Source organism: Dioscorea cayenensis, chromosome 7, assembly GCF_009730915.1.
Source record: "Dioscorea cayenensis subsp. rotundata cultivar TDr96_F1 chromosome 7, TDr96_F1_v2_PseudoChromosome.rev07_lg8_w22 25.fasta, whole genome shotgun sequence".
Taxonomy (NCBI): Eukaryota; Viridiplantae; Streptophyta; class Magnoliopsida; order Dioscoreales; family Dioscoreaceae; genus Dioscorea; species Dioscorea cayenensis.
In genome coordinates this window covers 31,024,211-31,045,944 of record NC_052477.1, presented here as the reverse complement: position 1 = coordinate 31,045,944, position 21,734 = coordinate 31,024,211, and the positions used below count along the sequence as shown (strand labels likewise).

General features: G+C 37.5%; 3 protein-coding genes across 3 annotated transcripts; all 3 read right to left on the bottom strand.

The window, feature by feature from the left end:
* Positions 1-2,148: 2,148 nt before the first annotated feature.
* On the bottom strand, positions 2,149-15,213 carry LOC120264267 (wall-associated receptor kinase 2-like). The gene is made up of 4 exons (XM_039272068.1): positions 14,042-15,213; positions 13,698-13,862; positions 12,235-13,575; positions 2,149-2,267 (listed from the first exon to the last, which is right to left on the bottom strand). Exons 1-3 carry the CDS (start codon positions 14,922-14,924, stop codon positions 12,260-12,262), a joined length of 2,364 nt encoding a protein of 787 aa, XP_039128002.1. The 5' UTR covers positions 14,925-15,213; the 3' UTR covers positions 2,149-2,267; positions 12,235-12,259.
* Positions 15,214-18,613: 3,400 nt separating this feature from the next.
* LOC120265647 (wall-associated receptor kinase 5-like) lies at positions 18,614-20,305 on the bottom strand. Its single transcript, XM_039273600.1, has 2 exons — positions 20,205-20,305; positions 18,614-20,081 (listed from the first exon to the last, which is right to left on the bottom strand). Exon 2 carries the CDS (start codon positions 20,050-20,052, stop codon positions 18,772-18,774), a length of 1,281 nt encoding a protein of 426 aa, XP_039129534.1. The 5' UTR covers positions 20,053-20,081; positions 20,205-20,305; the 3' UTR covers positions 18,614-18,771.
* LOC120265348 (wall-associated receptor kinase 2-like) lies at positions 20,127-21,407 on the bottom strand. The gene is made up of 3 exons (XM_039273220.1): positions 20,582-21,407; positions 20,262-20,369; positions 20,127-20,164 (listed from the first exon to the last, which is right to left on the bottom strand). The coding sequence occupies exons 1-3, from the start codon at positions 21,405-21,407 to the stop codon at positions 20,127-20,129; spliced, it is 972 nt and encodes a 323-aa protein (XP_039129154.1).
* Positions 21,408-21,734: the final 327 nt, after the last annotated feature.

The window sequence follows — 21,734 nt, the reverse complement described above, 5'->3', positions numbered from 1 at the left end:
CAATAGGATTACTTATTTTAAAATGGACAATTTATTGTAACCTCACTAGATATATATATAGTTAACAGCTTTTCATTCATGTACTTTTGTAATTTGGTGCAATATATATATAGCTTCTAACCGAATTGGAAAAAAAAAATTATTAAAAAAACACATAGATCTATCCACTTTATTTAAAAAAATAAAATTAAATAACACTTGGATCAATTTTAATGTTCAAGCATTTTGAAGATGGACAAAGAGCTTGAAAGGAAAAGAAAAATTAACAAATTTATGTGAATAAAGGGTAAGATATCTAATGGTTTTATTTCTTATTATTTTTATAATTTTTAACGATTACTTATGAAGAATGAAAATACAATTACGTAACAATGGAGATAAAAAAAAAATTGAAAATACAACAACGTGAATGAGATTCAACTATTTTTTTTTTTTAAATTATATTCTCAAATGTAAATTTTCGTTGAAAGACAAATATTGCACAAACTTAATTTAAACATCAAGTGAACTCTTAATTTTTTTTCATATTCTTTTTTAGGCAAATGTGAGAACATCAATACAATCATTGACTCAGTCACGATAAATAGCGCTGCCATGAAAGAAAAATTCTCTCATAGAACTGTCTTTTGGAGTCATGTTTATCGAATCTTCTCTCACATGTTCTCTCATTGTTTGCTTATTTGATCAATTTTGATGGTTTTGAGTAGGCCTTTCACTTTTGTCTTTGTTTATCAATATACTACCACACTAGTTTCTAGTTTAGTCATGTATAACTATTATTTTTAATACATTCTGTAGTTTATCTAATTTTTGTTTTGACAAATGTAATAAGCACAATACTATTAAGGGCTTATGCAAAAGTTGAAAATTGATTTTTCAACTAGTGCTTTCTCACCTGGTAACATAAGATATGGACTGCAAGTCCGCACCCACAAATAGAGTACTTAGAGGCCGTTTGGTTTCCGGATTGGGAATGGAAAGGAGTGGAAGAGTAATGGAAATGAGGAGGAGTGAAGGAGGATTGGGAATGAAGAGTGTGTTTGGTTGGTAAGGTATAAGGGAGTAGTTCATTGGGAATGGGAAAAGTTAAAAAAGATAAATATGGTAAAATGACTATTATACCCTTTATAGGATTAAATAGAATTATATATAAATAACATATTTAAGTAAAATAATACTTATTTTTAAATAATAAAATATTTCAAACATTGTTTTACTTTCATTATCATAATTAAATATTTGAATTAAATATTTTATTTTATCAATTATTTATTATTAAAATTAAGATTAAAACGTAGAAAATAGTAAATAGAATGTCAATATTTTTTAACTATATTTTGTAAGCATTGTTATTTCTTTTATCATAATTAAAAATTTAAATTAAATTTTTAAGTTTAACAATTATTTATTATTAATTTTAATAACAATATATAGGTGGTTGTGATATATTTAAGTTTAATTGTTATTTATAACTAAATTTACTTATTTATCTCTTTATTATTTGAATCAGTTATTATTTTCAACATTACACATTCAACATATTAACACATTCATCATGATTGTACGTTTCTTTGTCAAAATAGAAGAAACATATATATATATATACATATCTTTTTTTACTTGATGAATATATACATATATATAAAGTAATAGAATTAAAAATAAAACTTACTTGCTTATTTGAGCATTAAAAAGCCATTTAATTAGATGCAGTGAAACCAGAAGATGGAGATAAAAACCAGGAGAAGAAGACTTCACGTGGGCAAAATTACTTTTTGGGGGCAAATTTGACATTTCACCATCAAGTCTTCAACAAGGAATGAGACTCCTCTCAAATTCAGGGGCATTGTCATTACTTGTGTACTGGTTATTCTCTCCTCCCTCACACCCCTCTCACTCTCATACCTGCACACACAAACAAGGGATTAAAGCTCATCAAGGCTTCATTCCCACTCCAAGCCTGCACACCAAACGGCCCTTTAGTACCACTACTAATTTCTCACACCGTTTGTCACATAATTCTATGCCACTATACTGAACTTTTTAGTGGTTTATGCAATTTTTATATTTTATTTTCTGAATAAATTTGGTGAATCACACAAAACATATTAAACTAAGACTACAAGATGGGAAGGTGGACAAAAAAATTGGATAGGAGAACGGTACCGAACCACTGTATTTAGTACACTCGGAGGAAAAACTTAATTTAGAACAAAGGGATGTTATAGGAAAATACAAAACATCAAACATATGAGAGACTCACAATGCTAATGTGGGCCCCACACGTTTTAAATTTAATTCATTTAATTTTTTTGCATGCATGGCTGTTACAGAAGAGGAATAGAAACCTTCCTTTTTATTAAATTTTATTTTTCTTAATCTTTATATTTTATTAGGTTTTAAACCCTAGCCATGCCTCTTTTGTTTCTCCCGATATAGATTTTTCGTTTGAAAGAAAGAGAGAGATCTTGTCTCTTTCTTCTTCTCTTCTCTTTTTGGGGTGTGTGGTGCTTGGGTGGCGAGGGACGGAGATAAGCCTCTTTGTCGAGGGTTGTGTTGTTATCGTTGAGAGGTAAACGTTCTCTTCCTAGATCTAGGGATTAAGTGGTGGATTGATTTTCCTCATAATAAAACTAGCTATTTAGCAATAAATTTTCTATGTTGATTTGCATGCCTTTGTTCATGATCAAGTTCTCTATGAGTTAAAAACATTGTTTTTTTGTTTTACTTGCATGTCAATATTTTTCGTCAGTTATAGATACTGTATTTGATGGCCGAGGTTGACAGTTTGTCTCGTATGCAAGCTTCCTGGTTTTAGAGCCTGTTGGTAGAATACTATTGATTGGGTAATTTTTGTTCTCATTTGATTGTAGTGAATGATAATATTGGTCCAAAATTGGTATCCAAACACATAATGCATTATTTAATTGTTGTTAAAAGCTGATAGTAGAGAGGGAATGGAGATTTTGTTTTAAAAGTGATATGAAAAGACAATGCCTTGCCTTTTATCTCATTTAATACATTATAGAAGCCATTACTGTGTCCCTTATGTTGTCAGCCTACTGTTTTTCTTTTTATGATTTTGTTATTGTTATTATTTTTCTAAATGTTTACTGATAAGCTTGCTCAAATTATTCTTGGATTTGTAATTTGTAATTTCGGTTGGAATTCAATGACAAGCACTTTTAAATAATTGGTTGTCTGTTGCCATTAGAACCCATAATTAGGGGAGTGCACTATTATTATTATTATTATTATTATTATTATTATTATTATTATTATTATTATTATTATTATTATTATTATTATTATTATGGATTTTTTTTTATAGGATAAAATATTCTAGAAATTGTGTTCAATGGCATCCCACTAAAACTTGTTATTTATGTGGTAGAAGTTCTGATTGCCTTGGAATTTTTAATCTTATTATAGGATATTCTGTGGAAGTCTAATTTTTGGGGTGCTTGTAGTTTTGGCATTAGACAGGTAAGTAAACCGCATATAAACCTATATATATGTATATATAAATTTCTAATTATCGAAATGATTCACATAATTATTTAATTACTTTGGGTTTTATTGTTAAAACCATTCATGGTGTTATGTTTAAATGTTTTGGGTTAAAATACTGTATCTACCATTATCTTCAGAATTTATAGATTTTTATTTATATATTTATTTGTTTATTTAATTGATTCTAAACTTGACTGCCATTGTTCTGTTAATATATTATATATTCTTATTTTATTTTACTTTGAACTTCTAGAGACAATGGCTATTTAAAGATTGAAATGGTTGCATAAATCTTGATTTATAATTTTAAATATCCATTCTGTTATGGATTACTTATATTTTAAATAATGTGGTTACCTGCTTTATTAAATTTTACTTATTCTTACCACATATTGGCATCTAACTCATTTTGAAATAATTAGAATTATTTTCATTAGAAAAACGGGATCACCAAATTTCATTGTTGTGTTGACGATAATTTTGGACATGATATATTTTTGTATAGAAATTCGTAGTCCCCAATTAACAATGCAATAACCCTGTCACTGGGGGTTAAACACTGACCGTGTCGACACGTACTTCTGACATAGAAACTATAGTTTCGCACCGTTCCGTCGGTGAAGAATAACGGCTTCTGATATTCTGGCTCGGGTCACCGAGGGTAAACCTATGAGTTCTAAAATCCGACTCGGGTCACCGAGTTTAAATAAATGAGTTATGATATTTTGTTTTGGCATTAGATGTTTGGGGGACATATATGCTTGTTATTTTGATAAACTAAATCTGTTATGATTTAATTCTGATTTCTGGATTTCATTTTGATATTTATTTCGCTTTGTTACATTTTGTACACTTTTAAAAACTAATGAACATTTTTGTGATCCCGATGTTTTTAGTGGTTGCTTACTGGGCTCCCAAGCTCATTAAGTTGTTCTCTCTATCTTTCAGATCAGGAGTAGGGTTGGGTGGTGGAGCGGTTTAGCGGGGGTCGTTGAGCAAGTCGCCGCCTAGTCATTTTTCAAGTTAATAAACTTTCTTGTTGTGAACCTAGAACTTATGTCTTATGTTTAATGTCTTGTGAGACACTTGTTTCTTGCTTCTATTATATATCGGGTATTGTGCCTCTATGTTGTTTTTGAAAGTTAATGTATTTGTTAAAGGTTGTTTTTATCTAGTGTGAGAGCGGGTTTTTGAGGGCCTTGCGTGCCTACTTGGTCGCGACCTTGTAGGGTATCGCGGCCGTTTGTCAATGCTCTAGGTTCGGGCGTGACAAATCTAGTGGTATCGAGAGTTGTTGATTTCAATTAACTATGATCTTAGTTTCCTAGCAAAAAAATCTTCCCGATTTAGTTTGTTAGGGGTGATCTGACGGATGTTTAGATTGGTATCCTTAGGTGTTATTGATCCGATAGGGATCTTTTGTTTGAGTTTGCCTGATTGTATTTGGGTTTTACCTTGCGAATGCCTCCTCGTAGGGGATACTAGTAGAAGTGTTGTCGATTTGATGGGGACAGGGTCCTCTCACTGTCGGTGGGATCCCCTGCCGAGGGAGGGGACCCGAGTGATAGGATTGATAACCACGAAATTCTACTGAGGAAGGGACTAATAGGGTTGATAACCGAGGAAACTTTGATGGATCCGGGTTCGAGAAGTGGTAGGGTTGGTGCACGATCGAGAGGCAGCAGGGCGTCGGCAGCAGCACTCCCACCACTCACGGTCTCCTCCTTCGCCCTTTCCTTGGGAGCCTAAGGAGAAAAACCATCATGGAATTCAAAAGATCCGGTCCACCACCATTCGAGGGGAACTACTAATCCGGATGAAGTGGAAGTTTGGGTAGAAGAAATGGAGAAGGCTTTTCTTGTGATGAAGTGTATCTTGAAGAGAAAGCCGAGGTTTGGTGTGTACATGCTCAAGGGTCCACGCAAATCATTGGTATCAAGGGAGCTTCGCCTCGTCGGAAAGCAGTTTGGTTCTTGGTTGCGATTGAGAGAAGCTCTTTTCTCGCAAATATTTCACAAGGGACAAGATGGTCCGGGTTTGAGAAGAAGTTCATCAATCTCACTCGAGGCGTATGTGAGTGGATGAATATGAGATGGAATTTGAGCAGACTTTTCGAGATATGCTCGAGTCGGTAGATGATGATCGAGGCGAGGGCGGAGCGTTTTTGAGGGAGGATGCGAGGCACACATTCGTGAGGGGGTTGGCGCCTTGCACTTGACTAGCTATCGCGAGAGGTTGTGAGTCGTGCCAAGTCTTTTGGACACCGTCTGGAGTGATACTAAAGATCAAAAATAGAAGGTTTCGAGAAAAAGAGGGATAGAAGCTTTGTCGATCGGAGGAACCATCGATCGGGAAGTGGAGGAAAGCCTAGGGTTGGAGGCGAGACAAGGTGAATCCCAAAGCGTGAATGGGCCGCGGACACGAGGTCTCGTGGGTTTGCACTGCTTCGCCTCGTTACGGGACGAGATGTGCTACTGCGGAGGTTCACATGCTACTGCAGATTGCGGACGCATATCCGGGGCTTGTTTCAAGTGTGGCAGTATGGAGCATCGTATTCTCGGGGTGTCCAGCGTGTTTTCAGCGATGTGAGGACATCTAGTACGCAGGGATTCGAGCAGTGTCAGCGCCCAAGTCTCAAGCGTCTTCAGGTCAGCGTGCAGGGAAAGAGGTAGCTAGTGAGCAGCCGACTTCCTCAACTCAGCAGAAAGCAGGAAGGCCAAAGACCCAGGGGCGTGTTTATGCAATGACTCACGAGGATGCACACGCCTCTAATGCAGTGGTGTCAGGTACATTAGCGGTTTACTCTGCATATGCTTGCGCATTATTTGATTCTGGAGCTACGCATTCGTTCATCTCGTCTGCATTTATTCGTAAGCATGCCCTGCCTGTTATGGCTGTGGATTATGATTTGTGTGTTGCAACCCCTTTAGGAGTTGATGTTGTGCTTAATAGAGCATGTGAAAATTGCCCCATTATGGTTGCTGGTCATGAGTTGCTAGCTCGTTTGCATGTTATGACCATGACTGACTATGATGTTATCTTAGGAATGGACTTTTTGTCTAAATTCCATGCAATAGTCGATTGTTATGCAAAAAGTGTAGTTTTTAAAATCCCTGGAGAAGCAGAGTTCACCTTTCTAGGGAATGATTCTGCATCACCGCCTCGTGTAATTTCTGCCTTACAGGCTCGGAAATTACTTTTGGGTGGGTGCTCGGGATTTCTTGCAACAGTGTTAGAAGATAAAACAGAAGGGCCAGTGTTAGAGGATATTCCAGTGGTGAGGGAGTTTTCTGATGTTTTCCCCGAAGATCTTCCTGGCTTGCCTCCTGACAGAGAAGTTGAATTTGCTATTGATTTGGTTCCGGGAACGAAGCACATATCAAAGGCTCCTTATAGGATGGCACCTGCAGAACTGAAGGAGTTAAAGAAGCAACTTGAGGAATTACTGGAGAAGGGATTCATACGTCCTAGTGTTTCTCCGTGGGGTGCTCCGGTGTTGTTTGTTAAGAAGAAGGATGGTAGTTTGCGGTTGTGCATAGATTATCGGGAGCTGAACAAGGTGACAGTGAAGAACCGGTATCCACTACCACGGATAGATGATCTTTTTGATCAGTTACAAGGTTCACAGATATTTTCGAAGATTGATCTTCGATCTGGATACCACCAGTTGAAGATTAAGCCGGAAGATGTGTCCAAATCCGCATTTCGCACTCGTTATGGGCATTATGAATTCCTTGTGATGCCTTTCGGGTTGACGAATGCTCCTGCGGCTTTTATGGATTTGATGAATCGGACCTTCCAGCCTTTCTTGGATAGGTTTGTCGTGGTGTTTATTGATGATATCTCACGTGATTCGAAGTCGGGAAGAACATGAAGAACACTTGAGGATTGTACTGGGCATCTTGAGAGAGAGGAAATTGTTTGCAAAATTCTCTAAGTGTGAGTTCTGGCTGGACAGGGGTAGCTTTCCTTGGTCATGTGATAACCAAAGATGGGATTTCTGTTGATCCTAAGAAGGTTGAGTCAATTGTTGAATGGAAGAGGCCAACTAGTGTGACAGAGGTTCGTAGCTTTTTGGGGTTAGCTGGTTACTATAGGCGGTTTGTGGAAGGGTTCTCAGTCTTAGCAGCACCATTAACAAAGCTTACCAGGAAAGAAACAAAATTTCAGTGGTCCGATCGGTCGAGCGAGTTTCCAAGAGTTGAAGCATCGGGTTGGTGTCTGCACCTATTCTCACACTTCCGTCTCCTGGTGAAGGGTTTACTATTTACAGCGATGCTTGTAAAACCGGACTTGGGTGTGTATTGATGCAGAATGGTCATGTGGTGGCTTATGCATCCGGCGAGTTGAAGCCGTTTGAGGTGAACTATCCCACTCATGACACGGAGTTAGCAGCAGTGATCTTCGCTCGAAGATTTGGCGGCATTATTTGTATGGAGAGACTTGTGAGGGTGTTTACGGATCACAAGAGCCTCAAATACATTTTCACCCGAAAGAAAGTGAACATGAGACAAAGGAGATGGGTTTCGGAGTTGCTAAAGGATTATGATCGACTATCGGGTTATCATCACGGGAGGGCAAATGTAGTGGGTCGATGCACTAAGCGGGAAGTCTTCTAGCGATGTAGCTGCATTGATTACATCCCAAAGACCACTCCTGGAGGATATGAGAAGAATGGAGCTACATGTGATTTTACAAGGTGCAAGTGGTTATTTGGCGAGTTTAGTGGTGCGGCCTATGCTCTTGGAAAGAATTAAAGAAGCACAAGCGGAAGACAGCTATTTCGGAAGATTCGTCGAGAGATAGAAGTCGCACTCAAGTTCGATTTCGGATCCACCAGGGATGGTTCGAGTGAGATTTGGAGATCGGATCATGTTCCAAATGACTCGAGAGTTAAAGAAAGAAATCATGGAAGAAGCTCATTACACCGCTTATTCGATTCATCCCGGCAAGCACTAAAATGTACAAGGATCCGAAGAGTACTTTTACGGTGGAATAACATGAAGCGAGAGATGCCCGGTTTGTAGGCATGCTGTTTAACCTCGTCAGCGAGTTAAGGTGGAGCATCGAGAGACCAGTGGACTTTCTTCGACCACTTCCGATCCCGAGTGGAAGTGGGAGAATATTGCGATGGATTTTTGTGTCCGGTTTTCCTAGAACCCACAAGGGATGCTCGGCGATTAGTGTGGGTAGTGGTTGATGATTAACCAAGTCCGCACATTTCTTGGTCGTGAAGACTGGCATGTCTTTGGAGAAGCTAGCGAGATGTACATTGACCAAATTGTGAGGTCGCATGGTGTTCCGAGTGTCGATTGTGTCGGATCGGGACACTGAGGTTCGTGGCACACTTCTGGAAAAGTTTGCATAAGGCTTTGGGAACTAAGTTGACTTTCAGACAGACTTTTCACCGCAAAAGCAGATGGGCGATCCGAGAGGACGAATCGGATCTTGGAGGATATGCTTCGGGCTTGTATGCTAGATTTTGGGGTTCAGTGGGATCGACACTTGCCTTTAATTGAGTTTGCTTATAACAATAGCTATCAGGCAAGCATCCAGATGGCTCCCTATGAGGCACTATATGGCAGGAGATGCAGATCCCCTATTTGCTGGGATGACGTGGGAGAGAGAAGATTGTTAGGGCCAGAGATTGTACAAATGACAGTGGAGAAAGTTCGATTGATCAGAGATCGTTTGCAGCGGCTCAGAGTAGACAGAGAAGAGTTATCGCGATAGCGAGGAGAAGGAGTTTAGAATTTGAAGTGGGGGATCATGTGTTCTTGAGGGTCGCTCCAACCAAGGGAGTCATTCGTTTTGGCGTTAGAGGAAAGCTCAGTCCTCGATTTATTGGCCCATTTGAGATTTTAGAGCGCATTGGTGAAGTGGCATACCGGCTTGCACTACCGCCAGCTCTTTCCCGTGTGCATAATGTGTTCCACGTTTCTATGTTGAAGAAGTTCATCGCAAATCCTGATCATGTAATACAGTTCTCAGACTTTGAACTCAACAATGATATGACATATAAGGAGCGTCCTATGAAGATCGTGGACTTCAAAGAGCAAGCTTTAAAAGACGGACCATTCCTTATGTAAAGGTTCAATGGAGCAATCATTCAGAGCGTGAAGCGACATGGGAGTTAGAGTCAGAGATGAGAGAAAGATATCCGTATCTTTTCATCTGATCAGGTAAGAGTTTAGAGGACTAAACTTTTTTTTAGGAGGGAGGAGTTGTGGGCCCCACACGTTTTAAATTTAATTCATTTAATTTTTTTGCATGCATGGCTGTTACAGAAGAGGAATAGAAACCTTCCTTTTTATTAAATTTTATTTTTTCTTAATCTTTATATTTTATTAGGTTTTCAAACCCTAGCCGCCACCTCTTTGTTTCTCCCGATATAGATTTTCGTTTGGACCAAGAAAGAGAGAGATCTTGTCTCTTTCTTCTTCTCTTCTCTTTTTGGGTGTGTGGTGCCGGTGGCGAGGACGGAGATAGGCCTCTTTGTCAAGGGTTGTGTTGTTATCGTTGAGAGGTAAACGTTCTCTTCCTAGATCTAGGGATTAAGTGGTGGATTGATTTTCCTCATAATAAAACTAGCTATTTAGCAATAAATTTCTATGTTGATTTGCATGCCTTTGTTCATGATCAAGTTCTCTATGAGTTAAAACATTGTTTTTGTTTTACTTGCATGTCAATATTTTTCGTCAGTTATAGATACTGTATTTGATGGCCGAGGTTGACAGTTTGTCCTAGTATGCAAGCTTCCGGTTTTTAGAGCTCGTTGGTAGAATACTATTGATTGGGTAATTTTTGTTCTCATTTGATTGTAGTGAATGATAATATTGGTCCAAAATTGGTATCCAAACACATAATGCATTATTTAATTGTTGTTAAAAGCTGATAGTAGAGAGGGAATGGAGATTTTTGTTTTAAAGTGATATGAAAAAGACAATGCCTTGCCTTTTATCTCATTTTAATACATTATAGAAGCCATTCACTGTGTCCCTTATGTTGTCAGCCTACTGTTTTTCTTTTTATGATTTTGTTATTGTTATTATTTTTCTAAATGTTTACTGATAAGCTTGCTCAAATTATTCTTGGATTTGTAATTTGTAATTTCGGTTGGAATTCAATGACAAGCACTTTTAAATAATTGGTTGTCTGTTGCCATTAGAACCCATAATTAGGGGAGTGCACTATTATTATTATTATTATTATTATTATTATTATTATTATTATTATTATTATTATTATGGATTTTTTTTTATAGGATAAAATATTCTAGAAATTGTGTTCAATGGCATCCCACTAAAACTTGTTATTTATGTGGTAGAAGTTCTGATTGCCTTGGAATTTTTAATCTTATTATAGGATATTCTGTGGAAGTCTAATTTTTGGGGTGCTTGTAGTTTTGGCATTAGACAGGTAAGTAAACCGCATATAAACCTATATATATGTATATATAAATTTCTAATTATCGAAATGATTCACATAATTATTTAATTACTTTGGGTTTTATTGTTAAAACCATTCATGGTGTTATGTTTAAATGTTTTGGGTTAAAATACTGTATCTACCATTATCTTCAGAATTTATAGATTTTTATTTATATATTTATTTGTTTATTTAATTGATTCTAAACTTGACTGCCATTGTTCTGTTAATATATTATATATTCTTATTTTATTTTACTTTTGAACTTCTAGAGACAATGGCTATTTAAAAGATTGAAATGGTTGCATAAATCTTGATTTATAATTTTTAAATATCCATTCCGTTATGGATTACTTATATTTTAAATAATGTGGTTACCGCTTTATTAAATTTTTACTTATTCTTACCACATATTGGCATCTAACTCATTTTGAAATAATTAGAATTATTTTCATTAGAAAAACGGGATCACCAAATTTCATTGTTGTGTTGACGATAATTTTGGACATGATATATTTTTTGTATAGAAATTCGTGAGTCCCCAATTAACAATGCAATAACCCCCGTCACTGGGGGTTAAACACCCGACCGTGTCGACATCGTCTCGACATAGAAACTATAGTTTCGCACCGTTCCGTCGGTGAAGAATAACGAGCTCGATATTCGGCTGGGTCACCGAGGGTAAACCTATGAGTTCTAAAAATCCGACTTTCGGGTCACCGAGTTTAAATAAATGAGTTATGATATTTTGTTTTTGGCATTAGATGTTTGGGGGACATATATGCTTGTTATTTTTGATAAACTAAATCAGTTATGATTTAATTCGATTTCGGATTTCATTTTTGATATTTATTTCGCTTTGTTACATTTTGTACACTTTTAAAAACTAATGAACATTTTTGTGATCCCGATGTTTTTAGTGGTTGCTTACTGGGCTCCCAAGCTCATTAAGTTGTTCTCTCTATCTTTCGGATCGGGGAGTAGGGTTGGGTGGTGGGCAGTTTAGCGGGGTCGTTGAGCAAGTCGCCGCCTAGTCATTTTTCAAGTTAATAAACTTTCTTGTTGTGAACCTAGAACTTATGTCTTATGTTTAATGTCTTGTGAGACAACTTGTTTTCGCTTCTATTATATATCGAGTATTGTGCCTCTATGTTGTTTTTGAAAGTTAATGTATTTGTTAAAGGTTGTTTTATCTAGTGTGAGACGGGTTTTGGGCGCTTGCGTCTACTTGGTCACGACATCAGAGTATGCGTGCCGTTTGTCAACTGCCTAGGGTTCGGGGGCGTGACAAATCTAACCAGCTATTATCTAAAAATAATCACTTCATCTTTGGTCCCAGTGAAGTCAGCATGATTTCAGTCTTCGTAGTGCTGCTAGATAAGGGCATGGTTGAACTTGAACCTACCAGCTGATCACTTGAATTCCCTGTCTCAAGATCTGAAGTATTATAAGACCAAATTGATCCACGGAGCAAGCTTTCATCCTCAAACCTATTCCAATTGTAAAACCTTTTTGTTTTGACAACCAAGCTCTCATCCACTCCACCCTCATTCAATGGCCATTCATGCAGGCTATCCTCATCTTGGCTTTTCAAACGCTCAAGCTCCAAGGTCACAGCTTTCATTGTTGGCCTCTCATCCCCTTTGATCTTAAGGCATCTCTTTATCAACTCAGCCACTCCCTGCAATTGCTCTTGTTTGGCCTCAGTCTTTACTCTTGGTTCTAGTATATCAAACAGTGTGTCTGCTTTCATCTTCATAAGAAAATACATGCCTAAGTTCATCTCCTCCTCTTTTCTTTTAAATGAAATTGACTGCTCCCCTGTTAGGAGCTCAGCAAGGAGTACTCCGAAGCTATAAACATCGCTCTTCTCTGTCAGCACTCCAGTGTGGAGATACTCTGGATCCAAGTACCCAAGTGTTCCCTGAACCATTGTTGTCATGTTGTCTGTATCTTGTGGTATCAGTCTGGAAGCTCCAAAGTCTGATACTTTGGCCATGCAGTTGTCATCAAGAAGAATGTTTGCAGACTTGACATCTCTGTGCAAGATTGGTATTTCAGTGGCAGAGTGAAGGTAGGACAATGCATCAGCGGTTTCTGTGGCGATTTTCAAGCGAGTACTCCATGAAAGTGAGCCCCTTTGTTTGTGGATATGATGGTAAAGAGTTCCCCCGGGGACATACTCGTACACGAGTAGTGGTACTGGTGTCTCAAAGCAACAACCCAAGATCTTCACCACATTCTTGTGGATCACTTGTGAGAGGATGAACACCTCATTGATAAACTGGTCCTTCTGATTGATTTCGTTGTTGTTGTTGTTGTCCATGAATTTAGACTTTTTAATGGCCACAATTTGGCTGTCTGCCAGGATTCCTTTGTAGACAATGCCGTGGGCTCCTTGGCCCAGGATTCGGCTTTCATTGTAGTTGTCTGTGGCAAGATCAAGTTCGTTTTCGGTGAAGATGCGTGCGGATTTGGATCCTCTGTTGTGTGAAGAGAGCAGTTGTTGCATGAGCAATCCACCGTTTTGTTCGAAGAATTTCTCTCTTAGCTTGTTCATCCTTCTATTCCTTGTTGCCCAGTATGATAACCAAATACCAACCATAAGAAAAAGCAAGGAACCCAAAGCACAACCTAATTTTTATGTTCAGATCAGTGATGAGTAAAATCATCGTATCAGTTATTTCTATATATATATATATAGATAGATAGATATATTTGCGTGTGCATAAAAGGAGGATAAAGTATTAGCTCACCGAGAACAATTTGTAGTAGTTTGGATTTTTTGGTGCATCCTGTACCATTGATTTTACCATCTCCATCGTAGCCATGTGGACATGAACAGTAGTAGCTTCCGGGAGTGTTTACACAGAGCATAGAGCAGTTGTGGGTCTTTTGATCACTATCACACTCGTTTATATCTGAACGAGAATCCCATATATATTTAAATTAAGAAGGAATGATAATGCTAGTCAGTTGTGTTTTTCTAAATGATTACTACTGATATCAATACTACACACACATATGTATACATATATATATTAGTATGCCTAGCTAGGTAGTTATCAAAGATTCGGAATGGAAGAGTATGTAGTCATACCTTGGCAACCACCACGATAAGCAGGAAGGTAAGGGTTCCCTTGGTATCCAGGGAGGCAGCTACAGCGGTAACCAAGGCCGTTGGCAGAGTCCACACACTGAGTGTTGCCCATGCATGCATAATCAGTGTACTTTTTTTTGGCCACGTCGCATTTCTGTTTTCCAATGGCCCAGTCTAACACAACCGGAACTTTCCTTCGATTGAAGGACTTGAGGAATGAGGTTTGAAACAGAAACCATTCCTTATCCACCAGGAAAGCTTTGCTACAATCGGTGATAGTTTGAGTGAAATTATAGCCATTTAAGGTACCAATTTTGTCACTTATAGTGTCTAGCTTAACATAAAGGCGTTTGAGACCCGTGGGGATGGAGGTTTGACAGCAGCCATTGCCGGAGCATGTCCCGTTGTCGATGCTGGACATGTTACTGCACATAGAGACACAGCCACTGATGGAGGACGTCGTATTCCAGGCATCGTAGAAGACGGCGAGCGTGTCACAGCCGATGGCGGTGAACATGTTTCTGGTTTGAGAGAAGGTGAAGGGATATTGATCACCACCAAGCCGCATCCAAGTAGAGAAAGTGCCGCCACTACAGTAGTCACCACCAGCGATTGTGAAGTTGACGTTGACCACATCATCTGTGATATCAAATATCCCGAGGCTGCCAGTGAATGGCTTTGGTGGATTGTAGGTGTCGTTGCATGTGATGTCGAAGCCGGTGGAGAGGCTACAGCCAGAGATGCCGAAGGGGTAGGGGATGGTGACGTTGCCACACTTGTCAGGGCAGCCAGGCAAGCTGCCATTCAAGGCTAGTATTGAAGGTGTACTACTACTACAGAACAAGAACACTAATAACACATGTACAAGCAAACAGAAAGACATATCTCAAACTTCTGCTTCCTTTATCTTCCCCTGTTGCTGGAAAATATTTAATTTGTATATAAAAGATTGAATTGGCTTGAGCTTTGAGGCCTGCAAAAGGTTGAAGACTAGTCCATATAGTGCCCATTAGCTTAGGTGTGTTGCCATGTCAAGAAATTTTGTCATGGACCACATCTTATTTGAGGGCCAGCTTGACTATATCAAACTTGTACTAGTCCACCTTCTCTGGCATATATGGAAAACGCGTGTAACAACAGGGGAGTCTCTTTCTCTATCTCCCTCTCTCTGTGAATTTCTGCCAAGGTAATTGATTGCTCAGTGATTGCTTTGTGATTGGTACCAGAACCTAACCTTGAGTATGTCAAATTTATACTATTCCACAAATAATCTCAAGTAGAAGAACAAGAAGAGGATGACCACTGATTGTATGATTTTATCTTGGTTCTCTGTAGCTCCTGAGGGCTTGAGAGCGAAGTTGGACGATTCTATTTTCTCGATCGGTAGCAACTTTTAAAGTTCTCCTGACCTGTCCGCTGGGGTAGGAGGAGTCCGCGATTGAGGTGGCTCAGGGTTTTAGTCGGGAGTAGTTGTTGTTGGGTCAGGTCAGGGAGGACTCTTTGTTTCTCTTTTAATAGATTTGTCTTCCACATCTAGTGAAAATGTTGACAGTATCTTTTAATTTTTTTAATCGACGCGATTTATTCACTTAAAATAAATAAATAAATAAATAAAAAAAAAAAAGAGGAACCTTCTCATTTATAACCTTCCTTGCAACTTGCAAGTGATTTTGACAGGTGGGGTCGGCGAAGGGATAAAAGATGGCATGAAGAATAATAAGCAGGAGGACCAGTGATAACCTTTTCACTATTTCTATTTTATATATTTTAATAAAATTATAATCTATGTTTTATATTTTTGAACAACAATATATTTTTTTAATAAGCAACCGTCCGCGGTAATTTTTTTAAATAAAATAAAAAAAATCATAATTTATTGGTATAATTTAATTGATTACTTTTGTATTTTATTGTATTAATTAAAAAGTTTGGGCACATAATATCTATTTATATTTTATTGTATTAATTAAAAAGTTTGGACGTACATAATATGTTTAAATAATTTATTATTTTTTTAATAAAATGAATAAATTATATGGTGACAACTGGAGCAAGTAACGTTGGCAAGGAGGTTTTTGCCAAGGACATATGCTAGTCCTTGCACGTAAGTTTTTCCACCCCTGCATTTGCCAGGTATTCTATACTGTTTCATATATTGATCAAGCTGTAAGGATCTGTCGTAAATGTTTTTTCTTTGTATGTTGGTGTTTTGTCTTTCTATATGTTTACTCACTGTACCATTTTATTTTGATGTAAGTAGTTTATCTATCTTTTTAAAATAAACAAATAAATAAATAAATTTGCTTGCTAAAAGAAAACCAAAAGTATCATCACAACTTGTCATTTGGTGTTTTCCTGGCCATCTCCAATCGATCAATAACTCCAAATTAATACCCAAATCCCAAATTTGGTTCTGCTACAGTAAATTATACTTTAACCACAAACCCCAAATTTTACCTCAAAAAAATATATTTGCAAAATATTTTTTCCACATCCTTTATTATTATTATTATTATTATTATTATTATTATTATTATTATTATTCAATAAAAAAAATACTTGAAATTAATCATTTTTAACCACCACTTCCTTTAAATGTCAACAATCTAGGCGGCAGTGCTGCTGATTTACCATAATATTAGTTTTAATATAATTAGTTTTTGTATTGTATTAGCTTTTATTAAGGTTATTTTCAATAAAATTTTAACTGTTCATGTTTCATAAATTTAATTAATAATTTTATTATTAAATAGGTGATTACTTGCACATAAATTAATATTGTATATATATAATGAGTACTTTTAATTATATTAATGAATTATTAATTTTATAATTTTAATTACAATAATAATAAAAATTAAAATTAAAATAATTATTTAAAAATTAATAATTATGTGGGACCTCAAATTTGGGGTCATCCTATGCCAAACCCCAAATTTGGGATCAAATTTGGGTGTGTGTTAGAGCAAACCACACACCCAAATTTAACACCAAATTTGAGATTTGGGTCCTCCATTGAGGTCACCCTTATATCAAAGGAGTCCGTATTGAAAGCTTTATTCTGATTAACATTTGGATAAACCTCCTTAATGATAATAAGGTTTTTTTTTTATAAAAAGAATTAGAATAAATTATTTTTATTTATTTATTTATTTGATGAAAGCGATAAGCTCTGCCCCACAAAGGGTGTCAAATAGACAGGTTGATACGGTGGCACACTAATTACGGTTGCTAAATGATCCCTTATAAATTTACCATGTGGTGCAGACTAACACAAGGGATAATTAGGGCCTGTCACATGCACCCAATATGATATTTTAATGATCACAACCCCACAATAGTAAATCCCCTTGACTTGCAACCCTAGAGGGATGAAGAATATGACTTCTCCCACATAGAATCCTATGAATAGTGAATAAACTATATTAATATAGTATTTTTATAGTACTTATACAATATTTCTATAGTAGTATAGCAAGAAGGAATTTGACCTTATACCACTCACCCACTACTCAGGGTGATTTCCACTTGGCTATTTAGTGGTTGTTATTTGAATAAATTATTTATTAGTGACTATAATTTCTTAATTAACAATTAATCAGCCATGCCATAAAATCATCTAAACATAACTAAAAAAATTATCATAAATCAACTAAATTTTTTAAAATATTGTATTCTTAAATATATTTTTAATTACAAATATTATAGAAGCCTTTTTAATAAAATTGTGATTTATTCATTTTTATAAAAACAAATGTTACACAAGCTTAATTAGAATATCAACGCACTCTAGATTTTTTCTAATCCCTTCCAGTGTGAGAATATCAATACACTTGTAGACTAAATTAAAGAGAATTGATACTCATTCACGATAATGCTACCACCCATTAATGATTTCCTTATATTATTGTTTTAAGGGAGTTTGTTTCTCAATCTTTTCTCACTTTTTTTATCTCATTATTTGCTCACTAGACTGGTTCTGGTGATTTAGAGTAGTTCTCCCACACTGCTTTCTTTGTTTATAGATATATTTCGCCCATCTGCGGTAATGCATAACAATTTTTCTAATATAATTTACGATTTATGCACTTTTTATATTTTATTTTCTGAATGATTTAGATGAATCACACAAAATATATTAGGAATAATATTATTACTCAAAAAAATTTGCCGAAAATGAAAACAAAATGATAATTTTTTTTTGAATAAAATAGATAAATCACTAATTTATTAGAAACACAAAACAGCAAACAACTAACAAACAACACAAAGAAACAGTCAAAAACAACAAAACGAAAACAGAGACATAAAGGACGCTAATAAGTACCGACTAAAACCCCCAATCTAAAACTGAGAAGACGAAGTACACCAAGAGACAACAAAGATCAACTCAATCAAACCAAGAAGATTCACTCCTGAAAATATGACTGAATCGAGTTGCTGACGAGTTCCACTGATCTGACCCTCAGAAAATTGAGAGAGCACTTGACAAACTATATGGAATCACTGGATAAATGATCAATAGTTGGATAACATTGTTACACGAACAGAGGTCAAATGGGAGAAGGGTACTGAACCGCCACAGGTGATAGGTGGTTAGTACGCTTTTCATTTTAGAAGTAAAACCTTAATTAATTTAGAACATGGGGCATGTGGTCCTAAATCCAAAACATCAAACATAGGAGAGACTCCAAAATTGCTAACTAGCTATATGTAATATAAAAAAAAAATCACTTCTTCCGTGGTCCCAGTGCAGCCAGCATGATTTCAGTATCCATGGTGCTGCTAGATAAGAACATGGTTGAACTACAACCCATCAGCAAATCACTTGTATTCCCTGTCTCATGACTTGAAGCACAAGAAGAAATTGATCTTCCGAGCAAGCTTTCATCCTCTAAACTTTTCCATTTAACAAACCTTTTTGTTTTAACGACCACACTCTCATCCACTCCACACTCATTCAGTACTGGCCATTCATGCAGGCTATCCACATCTTGGCTCTTCAAACGTTCAAGCTCCAAGGCCACAGCCTTCATTGTTGGCCTTTCATCCCCTTTCATCTTAAGGCATCCCTGTATCAACTCAGTCATTCCCTGCAATTGCTCTTGTTTTGCCTCAGTCTTCACTCTAGGCTCTAAGATATCGAACATTGAGTTTCTCTTCACGCTTAGAACGAAGTAAATGGCCAGGCTCTTCTCCTCCTGTTTTCTTCCATGTGAAATGGGCTTTTCTCCTGTAAGAAGCTCAGCAAGGACAACTCCAAAGCTATAGACATCACTCTTCTCTGTTAAAATTCCAGAGGAGTAACATTCTGGATCCAAGTACCCGGGAGTTCCCTGAACCATCGTTGTTTTGTTGTCTGCATCTTGTGGTATCAGTCTTGAAGCTCCAAAATCTGATACTTTGGCCATGTAGTTGTCATCAAGAAGAATGTTTGCAGACTTGACATCTCTGTGCAAGATTTGTGTTTCAGTGGCAGAGTGAAGATAGGACAATGCATCAGCAGTTTCTGTGGCAATTTTCAAACGAATACTCCATGAAAGTGAACCCTTTCTTTCGTGGATATGATGGTAAAGCGTTCCACCGGGGACATACTCATAGACAAGTAATGGCACTGGTGTCTCAAGGCAACAACCCAAGATCTTCACCACATTCTTGTGGATCACTTGTGATAGAATGACCACCTCATTGATGAACTGGTCCATCTGATTGATTTGGTTGTTGTTATCCATGAATTTAGACTTTTTGATGGCCACAATTTGGTTGCTTGTGAGGATTCCTTTGTAAACAATACCGTAGCCTCCTTGGCCAAGGACTCGGCTTTCATTGTAGTTGTCTGTGGCAAGCTCTAGTTCTTTTTCGGTGAAGATGCGTGCGGATTTGGTTCCCATGCTGTGCGAAGAGAGCAGTTGTTGCATGAGCAATCCACCATTTTGTTCGAAGAACATCTCTCTTAGCTTGTTCATCCTTCTATTCCTTATTGCCCAGTATGATAACCAAATACCAACCATAAGCAAGACCAAGGAGCCGAACACACAACCTATAATGTTTATGCTCAGATCAGTGATCATGTGTAGAATCATCCTTATTTCTCTCTCTCACTCTGTGTGTGTGTGTATATATCTGCATGTGCAAAAGATCGTAGGGTAAAGAATTAGCTCACCGAGAACAATTTGTAGTTGTTTGGATTTTTTGGTGCATCCTGTACCATTGATTTTACCGTCTCCCTGGTAACCATGTGGGCATGAACAGTAGTAGCTGCCGGGAGTGTTTACACAGATCATAGAGCAGTTGTTGGTCGTTTGATCACCAGCACACTCGTTTATATCTGAATGAGAGTCCCACATATATATAAAGAAAAAATAATAATGTTGATTAGTGTTGTTTTTATATTCATACCGTATCCTACATGATATACGCTTTTAATTTGTTGTTGTTTGAATGAGTCGTAGGTCTCGAATTTAAGGAGACATTTGCAAAATGAAGAAGAAGAAGAAGAAGAAGAAGAAGAAGAAGAAGAAGAAGAGTATCTGATCAAACCTTGGCAACCATTAGGAACAGCAAGAAGGTAAGGGTTCCCTTGGTATCCTGGGAGGCAGCTGCAGCGGTAGCCAGGGCCGTTGGTGGAGTTAACACACAAGGTGTTTTCCCTACACGCATAATCAGTGGACATTCTGGCCACATCGCATGTCTGATTTCTAATGGCCCAGTCTAGCACAACCTTAAGTCCAGTTCCATTGAAGGAATCGATGAATGAAGCATTAAACACAAACGTGTCCTTTTCCACCAAGAAAGCTTTGCTACAATTGGTGATATAACTTTCGCCATTTAAGAATATGCTGACTAACTTAATATCAAAGCCTTTGAGACCCATGGGAATGGAGCTTTGACAACATCCACTTCCAAAGCATTGCCCGTCAGTGATGCTGGACTTGTCACGGCACACAGAGATACAGCCACCGATGGAGGAATTAGGAATCAGGCCATCGTAGAAGGTGGCCAGCATGCTGCAGCCGATGGCAGTGAACATGTTTCTGTCTTGAGAGAATGTGTAGGGATATCGATCATCACCAAGGTGGCTCCAAGCATAACTAAGAGCGAACCCCGTGGTAGTGCGATAATCACATCCATAAGGACCATAACTAGCTGCACCAACAAAATCGATGACAATAACCTCATCTGTGATATTAAAAATCTCGATGTTGCCGTTATCAACGAAGAGCTTTGGTGGAATATTATTGTTGGTGTCGTTGCATGTGATATTGAAGCCGGGGAGGTGGCAGCCGTCAGAGAGGCCGAATGGGTAGGGGATAGTGAGGTTGCCGCACTTGTCCTTGCAGCCAGGCAAGGTGCCATTCAAGGCCATTGAAGATGTACCACTACTAGAGGAGAAGAACAGCAACACATGTACAAGCAAACAGAGAAACATACCTCAAACTTCTCCTTCCTTTATCTCCTCTTGTTGCTTGAAAGTACTTATTTGTATATATATATATAGTGGAATGAATATATAATTAAATGGGAGAAGGGTGAGGGTGATGGGGAGTTTGAACCGGCAAGAGCTATGATGCTACACGGTTGACGAGTACTAGTCCATTGCCATTTGGTTTATTGTCCATGTCAAGCATGTCCATCATGGGCCACATCTGATTCAAGCACAACCTTGACTACATCAAAATTGTATTAGTCTACC